The sequence below is a fragment of the Toxorhynchites rutilus genome, chromosome 3, assembly GCF_029784135.1.
Source record: "Toxorhynchites rutilus septentrionalis strain SRP chromosome 3, ASM2978413v1, whole genome shotgun sequence".
Classification (NCBI taxonomy): Eukaryota; Metazoa; Arthropoda; class Insecta; order Diptera; family Culicidae; genus Toxorhynchites; species Toxorhynchites rutilus.
The window spans coordinates 225,298,186-225,312,289 of record NC_073746.1 but is presented as its reverse complement, the minus strand read 5'-3'; the positions used below and the strand labels follow the sequence as shown (position 1 = coordinate 225,312,289).

General features: G+C 41.2%; 2 protein-coding genes across 4 annotated transcripts in view; one reads left to right on the top strand and one right to left on the bottom strand.

Moving 5' to 3' along the window:
- The first annotated feature begins 886 nt into the window (after positions 1-886).
- On the top strand, positions 887-4,160 carry LOC129774752 (photoreceptor-specific nuclear receptor-like). Its single transcript, XM_055778691.1, has 2 exons — positions 887-1,006; positions 3,708-4,160. Exons 1-2 carry the CDS (start codon positions 1,003-1,005, stop codon positions 4,049-4,051), a joined length of 348 nt encoding a protein of 115 aa, XP_055634666.1. The 5' UTR covers positions 887-1,002; the 3' UTR covers positions 4,052-4,160.
- LOC129774751 (probable ATP-dependent RNA helicase DHX34) overlaps positions 4,077-14,104 on the bottom strand; it is a 38,733-nt gene continuing 28,705 nt past the window's right edge. For 2 of the 3 annotated variants that reach the window (XM_055778690.1, XM_055778689.1), the window contains exons 3-8: positions 13,899-14,093; positions 5,398-5,967; positions 4,927-5,338; positions 4,589-4,871; positions 4,411-4,532; positions 4,077-4,354 (exon numbers count right to left, since the gene is read on the bottom strand). In XM_055778690.1, the coding sequence (XP_055634665.1) occupies positions 4,170-4,354; positions 4,411-4,532; positions 4,589-4,871; positions 4,927-5,338; positions 5,398-5,967; positions 13,899-14,093 (1,767 nt within the window). In that variant the 3' untranslated portion in view covers positions 4,077-4,169. Of the gene's footprint in view, positions 4,355-4,410; positions 4,533-4,588; positions 4,872-4,926; positions 5,339-5,397; positions 5,968-13,898; positions 14,094-14,104 lie in introns of those variants that run through there. The other variant, XR_008742765.1, reaches the window with a different exon arrangement.

The following is a 14,104-nucleotide window of genomic DNA, read 5'->3' as shown; positions in this document are numbered from 1 at the left end:
GTACGAACGATACCTAGAGCTGCGATTCCACTGAGGCAATACTAAATAACATGTAGCATGATATTTGATACTTGCAAGTATTGCCATTGTTGTTGTTTCCATGCGGTGCCAAAGATATATTGATGTAGTTATGAGACATGGAATAATGGTGCTGGTGCGACATGTATATAATCGACTGACTGTAGAAATCAAGGTAAATACACATTGGATCGATCGAACGATGAATGTCAAAAAAACAAATTGGTCAAGGGATAAAAAGGGTGAGTAAGGCATATTATGTATACATTGTGAATTTATTTTACATAAAATGGGTAAAACTGAAACACACATATAAAAAACTGGATAAAACTGGATGATATTTCAAAAAACTGGAAGATTTCAGTATTCAATTGTTTGACTGGATCGAGAGAAAAAAACTGGAAGAATCCAGTTTAAACTGGAACATTGGCAACGCTGCTCGTGGTTGTGTATGTGTAGCGCAATTTCCTGAGCGTATATCGTAGCAGGAGCGCTGCTGCAGAGAAAGAGATTAAGTTTTTTGCCATTCACGATGGATTCGACAAGGCTAAGTCCCTTTAAAACTTTCGTCGCCCCGTCACCCAGATATGGGTGACACGTTCAAATTGAATAGGATTTCTAGAAGGAATTTGGTAGAATAGGCACCTAAGTGTAACTATATGATATATAGAAAAATAATAAAATCATAACCATATCACTATAATGTTCATACTATACTTTTTAATAATTTATAGTTCGTTTCTCTATTCAGTTGCTTAATGGTAAACCCTCGGCGGTTGGCCGCGCCGGTTTGCTGATACAGCACGGAACAGTGCGTTATCCGGCTGGCAAAAGGGATTCAATGTTTGTTGCTGGCTTAGCATAGTGGTATTCATCTAGAGGCGAATGAACTGAAAAGTTTAAACCCTCTTAAAGCCAAAAAGAAGAAGAAGAAGTGGTATTCATCAAAGAATCGTAAAAGTATGAAACGAGGATCGCTGGGAAATGGGTACTTGCGATATTCTATTAAAATGTTAATGTTTACAATCAAATATGTGAAGCCTAGCATCTATTTTTGTATTTGTTGTAATAAAATATTGTGTGTTTCGCTATGCATAAGTTAAGATGGATATATTATTTTCATGTGACAAAGAGTCTGGCTTGATACTTTTTGAGGCCGTTGAAGGTGGTTCACGTGACTATTAAACTCACGATGGTTACGTATTGTTTCACAGACGTTCAGAAACATTTTTCAAAATACAGATATTTCCGATGCGTGTTTGGATGCTCATGCTTTAGCATTCAAAGTGCTTTGGCCGTTTTAGGGTTTTTAGTTCTAGTGCGGTTGTAAATGAATTCTCTAATTATCTAATTTTTTAATACTTTAGTTCTTACTTCTCTAGTTATTTAGTTCTTCAATTCTTTAGAGTACAGTAGACGTTGTCCAACTGGGTGTTCTTCAACTAGACTGCTCTTAGATTGGATGTGCGTTAACTGGATGCACCAGTTCGTGCAGAATTTTCTTTTTAGTTTCCAAATCAATCCGCGACAATCCTCAAAAACAACTTTATAACGAACACAAAATGACTTGCATTTCGATTTTTAACATGTAAATAAAGCGACGAAAAAATCACCCGTTTGTGTGAAATAACGTGTTTAATGTTTAAGACTACTTTTTGATACACTCCTTAATCGGATGCAGAGAACTGTTTTTGCTATTTCTGAATTCTTGCTTATCAACACGTCAAGTCAGAGGAATGCAATTTCGGCATTACCAAATTTCGTTGTTTTTACGCTCTCGATATTCAAGACGTATAGTAGTAACTGGAGTGCCCAACTTTTTGCCGTGTAGACTATAATGCCATTTTTCGAATCGAAGATCCAAGAAGAGAAGCATTTCTTAGGTATTCGATCTGGCGTTGACCAAACGAGCACTTTTCCACTTTGGAGGTGAATCCGAACTCCTGAATTCAACGGAGGACTGCTTGGAGATTGCTCCAATGCTCCGCTTCGTCGACTCCGCTAATGAGAACAGATGTGAAGATGTCAAGTGGCAGAGGAAATGAATACTGACGTATCGAAGAATTTACCATGACGTCTCTACCCCTTGGTTACCACTTCACATGAACACTCGAATTTCAGCATCGAAGGCTTGTCCGAGGCTGTAGCAGCTTGACCTGTTGCAGAGCTTGTTGTTGGCTTTCGATCTGCCTCTATGTCTGCTTGGAAAGGACGTTGATAATCGATGCAATGTCGAGTGATGATAGATCTACCGACCGTTCACTTCTGCCTTCACAAGTCTTCTTCGCTTTCGGACGTTTTCTACTTGTACTCTTCTCGTTCGGCTTGGATGTGTGCCACTTTCCTGGACGTTTCACCTAACTTCGCCTTCACCGCCTAACTGATTGCACTGTTTAGATGTCGTTGGCATTCATACAAAATCTGCCTCCACGTGATATCATTTTGCCCCTTGGTTCTGATCATTGTTTCTTGGATGCCGACTAAACTTTTCAGTTTACTCACCGTGTCGTCGAACTTTACTTCGTTGGGGATCTTCGGTAGGATGTCTGACGAACCCAATTTTCTTAGCAACAATCTTACTTTAGTTTCATCGTCGACTCGAACCGCCTCTTTGGTGAACAAATCCTGGTAACGTACATACCAACCAGTAAACGTGGCGTTCTGATCAGGATCGTACCGAAATTCGATTAGAGTACTCGACAGTGAATCGAGGATTTTTCTTCGGATTTGTCGCCACTTGAACATCGATGGCAGACTCACCGCCCGACACATCTGCTCCTGTTGTTTCAAAAATGTCTGCTGCTGATGCAGACAGAAAAGGGGTCATTGCAGTGATCTCGTATCTGGAGTGCGCCTTCAAAACTATTTCCAGATCCTTGTTGTTACAGATTTTCCGGCGCTTCGGTTTAGAGGACTCAGAATTCAAATGGTTGGGAAATTATTTGAGTAATCGAATGAAGAGAACTGTTTTTGCTATTTCTGCTATATTTTGTGGCGGCAGCCATTTTTGATTTGCATTTTTCACAAATAACTGTGTCTAATACTACATCACAGGTGCTCCAATGGCCGAGTGGTTAGCGTCCCACATTACCATGCGGGTGGTTCGAGTTCGGTTCCCATTCTGGCCAGGGGGATTTTTCGTTAAAGGAATTACTTCCGTCTTGCACTGTGTTCACGCGTATTCTAGAGCTTGCCACTCCAGAATACATCCAAGGCCTGTTTTTCGGCATAGAAATCTCAACTAAGTACTACTAATAAAAATGACGCAAGTAATACCTACGTTGAGAAGGCCAAAGTTCCACTGGGAACGTTAGTAACGGTTCTTTTATGAACCGAGGCTCTTTTTTGAACCGAGGCTCTTTTGAACCGCGGCTCTTTTTTGAGCCAAAACTCTTTTGAACCGCGGCTCTTTTTTTAGCCGAGACTCGTAGTTTATTTGAAAAGAACCTTGGATCGTACGCTCGTTCCGACGGACCGGCTGGGGGACTCGGCTTTTTTTAAACGCACACTCGAAAGAATTGTTGACCAAGTTTTGATCGTTCCACCCTCTACAACTAATATTATAATCGATAGTTTTTTTTATGATGAATTCATTGCTATTAATCGTTATCACTTTTTTTGTGAACCACATGTGTCATGAAAATATACAATTCCAAGTCTTTCAACCATCTTTTTTCGTATTTTTGCAGATTTTATCGCCCGCAACCCTTCGGCCAAAAAACTTCAAACCATCATACAACAGTTTACACTTACACGCGTAGACTACCGTGAGGCTGCCTGTCTAAAGGCATTGATTCTGTTCCGATCAGATCATACGAATCTGTACTCGGGGCACGAAATTCTGCTGCTTCAGGATCAAACCATCAGTCTGTTACATGAAAAGTGCGGCGGTGTTCGTTTGGGTCATTTACTGCTTCTACTTCCTGGCATTAAATCAGCGGCCAATCCGAAAACTCTTCAGGAGATGCTATTCCGGAAAACTGTTGGCGAAGTGGCTATAGAGCGGTTGCTGTTGGATTTAATGAAAACTTAAATAAAGCAAGACTGTGTCATGGAACTCGAATATCAATCTTGTCGTGTAATATTTATTCAATAGGTCATTTAAACTGTTTTAATTAACATCCATGTAAAGCAATAAATATTGTAGAAATTTAGTTGACTTGTTTATCTACTTTTTCGATGCAGGACTTTTTATGCTTCAAAATGTCAATGGCTGTAAGAGACAAAGTTGTTTCGCACACTGGACAATGGAATTGTTTTGAATTAGGTTTTTGTTTGCCACTGGAGGACGGTGTCGTCGATAGTGATTCCGTTCCTGACGCACTTGGTTTGCACACTAAAAATTAAATAGTACCATGTTAAATCTGATAGAAATTGCATTTCATAACTTACCGATTTTATGTTGTAGTTTTTGGATACCAGTTAAATTGTATGTACAGTTGCAGTTGGTACATTCCCAATCATTAGATATTATATCATCATACATTTGCATACTCCAATCAGTTTCCGCCAGACTAAAAAATCAAATGATGATATACACGAAGTTACTGTATAGAAAAGACATAAATACCAAGCATATAAAATATTCTCCGAAATATGCACTCCTCCTTTGAGTTCATTTGGAACTAGCGAAAATTCTTCGGCAAAGGGATTCGGCTCCAGGTCCACTGGCATTTCCGACAATGATTCTTTGTACAAAATTTTCGCATCGGCAGGAAGTAACCTTTTGATAGTATAACATACCTCGGTGTTCATGAATTGAGCCAAATCCTGCCATAATTCATAATTTGTCTGCTCAATAGATTTCTCCCGTTCATTTTTGCCTAACGCTTCGTCGGCAGTTTGTGTGAGAACTAGAACGATTCAGATATTTCTAAGCATCATAAACACAGTTACAATGAATCGCACCTTTCAATTTCTCCGCTAACATTTTATTCCACAAACGTCTCAAATTAGTAGCTTTCAGAAGTAACGTTTGACCACTTTCCGGAGAAGGGAAATCCAGACACAACCAAGAATCACAAACAAGACGAGACATCGTTAGATTGGTATCGATTGTGTGTGCGAACAGGAGAAGTGTTTGAGCTGCTGGCATCCGAAGGGTATTCATCAGATAAGTCTTGTTCGTTTCCAGCAAAGTCAAATAGCATAAGAGTTGGTGGTTGGAACTGAGCGGCAGACGAGATTTATACAGTCCTGTCTTTTCTATTATGTTATCCTCAGCGAGTTGGAGCACTTGTGCGTTGTTTCCGAAATACCCCATCGGATGAAGTGACACATATGGTTTGGCTCTTGTGTGGAAGAACTGTTCAGTAGGGCTCTGAAGAGACGATTTCATAATGTGCGATGATTGTTGAATCTTTATGTTAAAACTCTTACCTTACAATAGTTATACTCATCAGCGATTGCGATCTGTGGATATAAACCACTCACCAAAATTAATTTCAGTGTCATCAAGTCTCTATAACTGCACGCTGTGGCTCCAGAAACGAGATCTTGCAACTTCGAAGAATCATGACTTAATCGAAATTCTACATCTCTTATATCAACTTTTCCATCATCTTCCTCTCCTTCCTCAGTTCCCCATGGATCAGATTTCAAAATCTTCCTTCTTCGGGGAGCTTCCATCCGATGCGCCCGTCGCAGTTCCTTCAGTTGTCGTAGCTCACCATGCCGGATTGCACGGTCTGCACTGGTCAAATTTTCCGTGTTTATATTCTCCATCAAACCGCAGTCCTGTAGAAGATCTCCAAACTGCCTTCGAAGCTTAGTGATTTCGTAGAACCGTTGTTCCTCAAGCCCCCGTCTACGGCACCACCTTTTAGTGCTTTCTCCTTGCTCATCCCTCCTGTAATCTACACGATTCTGTTTAAGCTCCAACCATTCTTTGTACGCATTCAGCAACGTAATTGGGTCACCATGATCCGATTCGAGGGATTTGCGAGCTCGCTGCAAGTAATAAACGGGACATCAGCACGTTAGTGATGAGTGAGAAAACTTCAAGCATTTTTGTTGATAGAACGGTACTATCGAAATGGTATTCAATAAACATACTTCTTTGTTCAATAACTTTAGTAACCTCCTCGCGGTGCCGACTGGGGTACGAGTAACTAGTGTGAAGATCGGGTAACCAACCCCGTTGAGGTCTAGGTCGTATGCTGACAGGGAAGAGGGGCCTATCCGAGCGTCTGTTCACCTTGGAGGTGCGGCTCAAAACAGAGTCTATTCCCCATGTCAGGGGCAGATGGTCACTGGCCTCGTGCCAGCGTGGGACTGTCGACAGAGCTGTGCACGATGGTCTTCCGTCGAGACTGGGATTTGGCGCATATCCTGCAAGTCATCCGTAGAAATGATACACACAGGAAAATTCACAAAAAAAACGAGACAGGACAATCGGACCAGACCCACGCAAAGAACACGGACTAGAGATTGGAAACTCGGAACATGGAACTGCAAGTCACACAACTTTCTTACGAGTACCCGAATTCTTTCAAAAATATTTCAACATCGTGGCGCTGCAGGAGGTGTGCTGGAAAGGTTCGATCATGCGATCGTTTCAAGGTGGTTATCCCATCTACCAGAGCTGCGGCAACACACACGAGCCGGATACAGCTTTCATCGCGATAGGAGAGATGTCGAAACGGGTGATTGGCTGGTAGACAATCAACGAAAAGATGTGCGGACTGAGGATACGAGACAACTTCTTCAACGTCAGCATTATCTGCGTCCACAGCCATCCATCATCATCGGTGATTTGAACGCTCAGGTCGGCCATGAGGAGGAGTTCAGACCGATAATTGATAGATTCAGTGCCCATCCGCGCACCAACGAAAACGGTCTAAGACTTACCGACTTCGCTGCTTCCAAGAACATGACCTCACGTAGCTCCTTCTTCCAGCACAGCCACCAATACCGTTACAACTGGAGATTATCTCAGCAAACGGAAACGCAAATTGACCACGTTTTGATCAACGGTCGCCACTTCAGATATCAACGACATCAGAACCTATCGTGGCGCTAATATCGGTTCAGACCACTAACTGGTGATGATCAAACTGGGTTCAAAACTGTTAGTCGTCAACAACATGAGACACTAGGAGCCGAACGTTGCTAAAACATACTCGTAGCGTCTTGAAGCTGCGTTACCAGGGGTCGACAAACTGGATGCCACTAAACTCGACGAATGCTGGAACACCCGAAAATAACATTTAACAGTACAGCAGAGACCGTCATCGTGTATGAACAACAGAACGAATGGTTTGACGACGAGTGCCGAGTTCTTATGTGCGAAAAGGAAGCAGCAACGATACCGATTGAAGTGAAAGCAGGGTAAAAAAGCGCCGCGTGGTAGAGAAAGAGGAGAAAAAGCTTCAAGCTTCAAATTCTTCAAGAAAATAAACGCCTCGCACAAAGGATTGGTGCCGTGGACCAAAAGGTACAGGAACGAGAAGCGAGGCATCTTGACGAACGAACGCGAGGTGATCGAACGGTGAAGGCAGCACCTGAACAGTGTGCAGACAGGAGACCAATACGGCGTTGATGAGGACTACACCGGTGCAGTGAACAACGACGATGTACCTCCCCCGACGATGGGTGAAGTAAAGGAGGCCATTAATCAGCTAAAGATCCACAAATCAGCTGGTACGGATGGCCTCGCAGCGGAGCTCTTCAAGAGAGGTCCGGGAATACTTTTAGAATGTGTGTACCGGTTGATAGCCTGAATCTGAGACACAGAACAGCTACCGGAGGAGTGGAAGCACAGGGTAATCTGCCTCATCTATAAAAATGTGACAAGCTGGATTGTAGGAACCGTGCAGTCGAGATCCTGAATAGTGCTTACTAAATTTATGTCTCAGATACTCTTTCGCCGTCTATCACCAATAGTAAGCAGATTTGTAGGAAGTTATCAGACCGGATTCATGCCCGGTTGCTAGACGACGCACCAGATTTTTAGACTGCGGCAGATCCTCCAAAAGTCCCGCGCATCACATCTTCGTTGATTTCAAGGGCGCACAAACACAACTTTCCCCGAAATCTAACAAGGCTGATTAAGACAACGATGAACGGTGTGCGGACCTCAGGTGATCTGTCAGAATCCTTTGAGACTCACAGGGGACTTCGACAAGGTGATGGACTCTCCTGTCTGTTCTTCAACGTGGCGCCAGAAGGTGTTCTGCGGAGAGCGGGCTTCAACATGCGGGGCACGATTTTCAACCAGTAGTTTTCAGTCAGTTTAACTGCTTCGCTGATGACATCGACATAACCGGAATAATACATGCTACGGTAACGAATTTGTATACCGAATTGAAACACGAAGCAGGGCTGATTGGGCTTGGGATCAATGGGTCTAAGACTAAATACATGCTAGCAGGAGGAACTGATTGTAACGGAATTCTTCTTAGTAGTAGTGTTATGATCGACGACGACGAGCTCGAGGTGGTAGAGGAACTTGTGTACCTTGGCTCGTTGATAACAATGACAACATTAACAACTGTGAAATTCGAAGACGCGTAGTCAACAGAAGTCGCGCCTACAATGGGCTACGCAAACCCCGACCTCGTACGAAGTGTACCATGTACAAATTCGACCGATTGCAAGGTGGCCACTCAATTTCAATTTTTGAATTCCCGCATGATTTCACAAAATTCCCGACCCTCAAAAATGAAAATTCAATGATATTGTGTCGTTTGTTAAAAATTGATTTTTGGAACCCAATCGCGAAAATAGTTTTACTTCATTGTTTCCAAGTTCCGCATGTGACAAAAAATTGAACGGTGTGTATCTCAGCAACAGATTTTGGGTTGAATGTAGGGTTCAGGAGATACGGATGAGAATGTTTCTGGAATATGTGCACCTGGGACCTGATGCCCTTTAAAACTTATCAGATCTACCCCATCTTTACTTATTCAGAATTCAAAAAGTTTCATTTGTTAGAAAAACTGACTTGAACCTTTTTGATCACATCCAAACATATTTCGAGCATGTCCCGGATACCCTCTACGATCCGTTTTCTGAGTTGACCTAAAATCCATTTTTCGATTTTTCTATGCAATCTAAATTCTACAATTGATTTAATATAATAATTATGTTAATCAAATCTCATCCGCCGGAACAATCAGAATAAAATATAATGTTTTGTTTTCAAAGTTTTCAAAGCATATTCTGTATGTGATTCAGTAAGATGTGGATTTGTTTTGATTTTTATTTAAAGTAATAACTCGTGCTTAATTATTTCATAAACTATTGCAAATAAAATCACACAGAAAACCTATCTTGTTAGAATAAGGCTGGATAAAAATTAGCAAGAATAGAAGCGTATGAGCCGAAATAAAGTAAATAACACGAAGTAGCATGATTTTAATGATACCCAATCTGACCCCTTTTTCTTCAAAACGAGCCCCAGTTTTCTTCTAAGCCTTGATTTATTTTAAGGACTTTTTTCAACCCATATGCTGGATCTACATGTCAACTACTATTTTTTTCAAATATACGAATGTTTCTATTCGACGCCAAAAGATAACCGTAACAGAAAAGAATGTGAATCAATCGTATTATGTTTATCAGGCGTTATTACAATTCCAGCCAGGGCCCGAAATCTTCGACGGTGAAAAATGAAGACCGACTCTACTCCCAGTAGCTCCGCTTCGACTAGAGCTGCTTCGGCAGTCACCGCCAACAAAAAAAAATATAGGAGGTTGTGTTCAAGACACGACCGCATTGTTGACGTGGAACTACGCTGTAGTTAGATTCAAGTCGCTTGTTTCTACCAGGTCGCCCTGAAATGTTTATTTAATGTAGATTCATTTCACGATAATTGTTTGATGATTCATTCTTGTGCTCGCAGAACAATACATGCTCGAGATAAGCGTAGCGTAGTGGAGAAAGTTTTTCTACTGGCAAGCGAAACCAAATCAAATACAAAATTCCCGAACAACATTTACTTTCTTGGTGACTGAATAAGCGAAATAAGATCTATCTACACGCGACCCAAATAAATTAATGACTTATTATAACTTATTGAATAACTTGGTATTCCCCAATTAATTTTTTGGCGCACAACCTTAACACCTGCTTCATCATAGCGTCAGTTCGATGCATTGATGCAATGTCCCTCCCGCTATCTCCCCTCCTTGTTTATATTTATCATTACAAATGAGGATCAATATATGTAGCGAATATGCACTATTTTTACGTACGGGTTATGAAGCACGCACGTACGCACACAAATATCCATATATCGATGGCTTGAAACACCTAAATATACACACACTTATCTCTGTTTTGCGCTCTTCTCAACAGAAGCCCTTTCTGTTAGAATTGCCAGTCTAGTTTAGCTTAGCTGCCATCCTTTGTGAAGAGAGTTTTCCTACTGTCATGCGAAACCAAATCACTGACAAAATTCCAGAACATTTATTTTCTGGGTGAGCTGACGATAGCCTAGCTTGATGATTCCCCACACAATTGTGTAGCTCAAAACATAAATGCAATGGCGTCAGTTTGATGCAATGATTGTAATGCCAGAGACATCAGCGAGTGAGTAATTTGGTCGCGCCCACAGCTCAGTCCGAAACGAAGACATATGATGGCGCAAAACAAAGAAGAATAAGCGGTTTTCATTTTTTCGTATCTAGAACGATATTGAAAATTTGCACGATATTGAAAACTTTAAACATTTAGTAAACATTCAGTTCATTAGCCTCTAGCCTTCAAAATGGCTCTTGGAAGACTCTACTCTTTCTTCATATTACTCCTCCATCCCCATTGCCTTGAAAAAACCAATCGATTCCTCCCCATCCAGCTCGCCCAGCAACGTTGTTGTCCAGTCGGTGTTCCCACGTAGAATGGACTATGATTATAATGTATGGGATTATAATGTATAGCATATCAAACAAATCTTAGGGAAATTCCGATTCGTTTGGTATGTAAATCGCCAGAATCCGTTCACGGCAAAAATAGTTATTAACATTAACTTTATTTCATAAAAACGTGACCTGTTTTCTGATTCGGCACCCTCAATGAAAGACGTAGTTCTACTTCAAAAATGACTTGACTAGAAAATGAATTGACTAGCGTTGACTAGCGAGGATGACTGGTGAACTAGTCCAGTCAGTGGTTATTTTAACTGACTCGACTAATGAATACAAATCAGCCTCTTCATTCAACAATCCTCATTTCCATTTCCCCCTGACACTAATTTTGTACCCCCGTATGCAAGCTTTTTGTACGTCCATATAAAGAGGAACGAAAACTTGATTCCTGATGCATAAAAGTAGTTACCCCATCAATGGAAGGTTAATTTTCTACCCATCGTGAACTCAAACCAACGAACTTAGACATTTATCAAGTATGCTATAAAGGTCCTCGCGTTAGTATTAGTTAGTATTAGGCGTGCAAAATAGCGCACTCACGGCACGCTATTTTATACGTGTGAGTAATTTCCGTGTACGATAAAAAAAATCTAACTCACCTGTAACGTTTGTCAAACCACGGTGAACTCAAACATCGATACATGCATAAAGATACATGGGAAGGAGAGAGAGAGAGGAACGAATTCGTTTTGGGGGAAGTCATTAAAAAAGCAATGAGGACAAAATTGTCCAATCTTTAATTTTTCCCTTGATATGCAGAAAATATAATTTTAGCAGAAGACGTTGAACACAATTGTCCACATTTATTCTTATTTCATCTGCACAAACGCCAGGCAAATGTTGTTTATCGACGAATACTTCAGAGCATAACTCCATCCGTTTGTTCGCTCTAACCGGGAAGTTGAAAATCACATCCGGGTTATTACACGTTAGGTAATGGGTGATGGGATATGTCAAAGGACATCTTTATCGGTAATTTTGGCGGAATCCCTTCGTGTTTTGATTACAGATTTCGTAGCAAATCCAATTTTTATACTTCCATATAGCAGTAGACTGGATTCTGTGAGTTAGAGTTCAACAAATGATTTAGTTTTCTTTTTCAATCGTTCAGACTTTCATCGTTTTTCATCTAAAAAGCAATGAACCATCGGTGCATCTGTCGATGCTGCCTTAACACGAAATTGTATAGACCTTTTTGATATTTAACGCACGTACACTAATGTATCGGTAGTATGAGTAAGACAAAAACAAATTTCAAAAAAAACAAGACGTCCCTCATCTTGGTACACCAAAAAGAGAAAGTTTTTGCGTTTCGTGCGACTTAACCACATACAGTAACATTTTAGAGTACCGTTTTTTTCAAAAATTAATGCTTTATTCTGCAAAAATGGTTACAAATTTAATATTCAAAGTATTGCCCATCGTTAATCACAACTTTTTTTTCCATCTTTCTGGCAATTCACGGATTCCTTTGCGGAAATAATCGGCCGGTTTGTCGGCTAACCACGAAACGATCCAATTTTTGACTTCATCTAAATTGGAGAAGTGCTGGTCAACCAGGCGATGTTGCATCGATAGAGAAAGATAGTAATCGGGCGGAGCAATGTTAGGAGAATACGGCGGGTGGGATAGCACCTCCCATTTCAGCGTTTCCAAGTGTTTTGACCGGTTTCGCGACATGCAGCCGAGCATTTTCGTGCTACAAAATAACTTAATCGTGTCTTTGCTCATATTGTGACAGTTTTTCCTTCAGTGCACGGCTCAAACGCATCAATTGTCGCCGGTAGATGTCTCCCGTGATTCATTTCATTCGGTTTTAGCAGCTCATATTACACCATACCCAGCTGGTCCCACCAAATAGACAGCATATGCTTCGTGAATATTCCGCGCGGCTGTCGATGTTGATGCATGGCCGGGATATCCATACGTTGCCCGACGTTTAGGATTGTCGTAATGGACCCACTTTTCATCGCCAGTAACGATTCGATGCAAAAAAAAACCCTTTCTTTTATGCCGTTGGAGCAGTTGTTCGCACGTGAAAAACGGCGTTCGACGTCTCGTGACTTCAATTCATACGGCATCCAATGTCCTATCTTTCGGATCATTCACATTGCTTTTAAACGATCGGATATGGTTTGCTGAGCTACTCCTATCTGCAAGTATCTGTATCTGCAAGTTCTTGTTGCGTTTGTGACGGATCTTGATCGAGTAAAGCCTTCAATTATTCATCTCCAAACTTTTTGGCGGTCCGGGACGTTCTTCGTCTTCTAAGTCAAAATTACCACTTTTAAACCGTGAAAACCACGTCTGACACGTTCCACAACTCCAAAATTAAAGAGTTAATCATCCTACAATCATAGAAAGTAGGCAATTTTATTTGAGCATGCAAAGAACACCGATATTTTCATGCGTCAGTCAAAACAAATCCTACGCCAGGGTGGATCTGTGTCTGAGCAGACGGCCGTTCATACGCCTGCAGTTGAAATATTGGTGGTCGGTGAGGTGTCATGGTTTGTGACCGGAAAAAAATCGCAAAAGAATTGAACGTAACAAAAGAAACCGCAGAGAATAAAGCGCAATGTCGCAGAAGCCTACTAGAAATATTTTTACGCGGAAAAAATAACATGGGTATAAATGCTACACGCAAAAGCGCAATTCTTATTATAAATTTATTTTTTCGCAATGAAATTTATTCCGAGGTCAATGTAATGGGGGCCAAGTCCCCATCTAACGAGTCACCGAGGTGACGCGATCCGAATCAGCCGCTGACCCGCCGTCGGAAGCGGCGGTCTCTTCGAAGCAAACTTATTTAACTGATTGCCCGGTTAGTTTGGAACAAAGGGGACGATCCTTTAGTAATGTCCACACTTATAGGTATTTTGGTTTGGACATTTATCTTTTTTTGGAAATGTGCTGTTTCCCGTGTGACATTTATTTGTAAGTCATTCCATAGACGAACTAGACAATGATTCAATTTTGTTTTCGTGAATATACTATAAATGCTATACTTACCTCACATTCAGGTTCTCTATAGGCACGAACGGTAAACGGTGACTGAACACTCAGAGCAGCAGCCAGTGTCAGTACTGGTTGCAGTTGCTGGAAGACGCATCCCATTAGCAACAATTTGCCAATTCCTATATCTACTGGAATCTTTGCAAGTGCTTTTCCCAAAACAGTCAGCTTTTCGTCAGCCATTAATGCTTCCTGTGTAAATA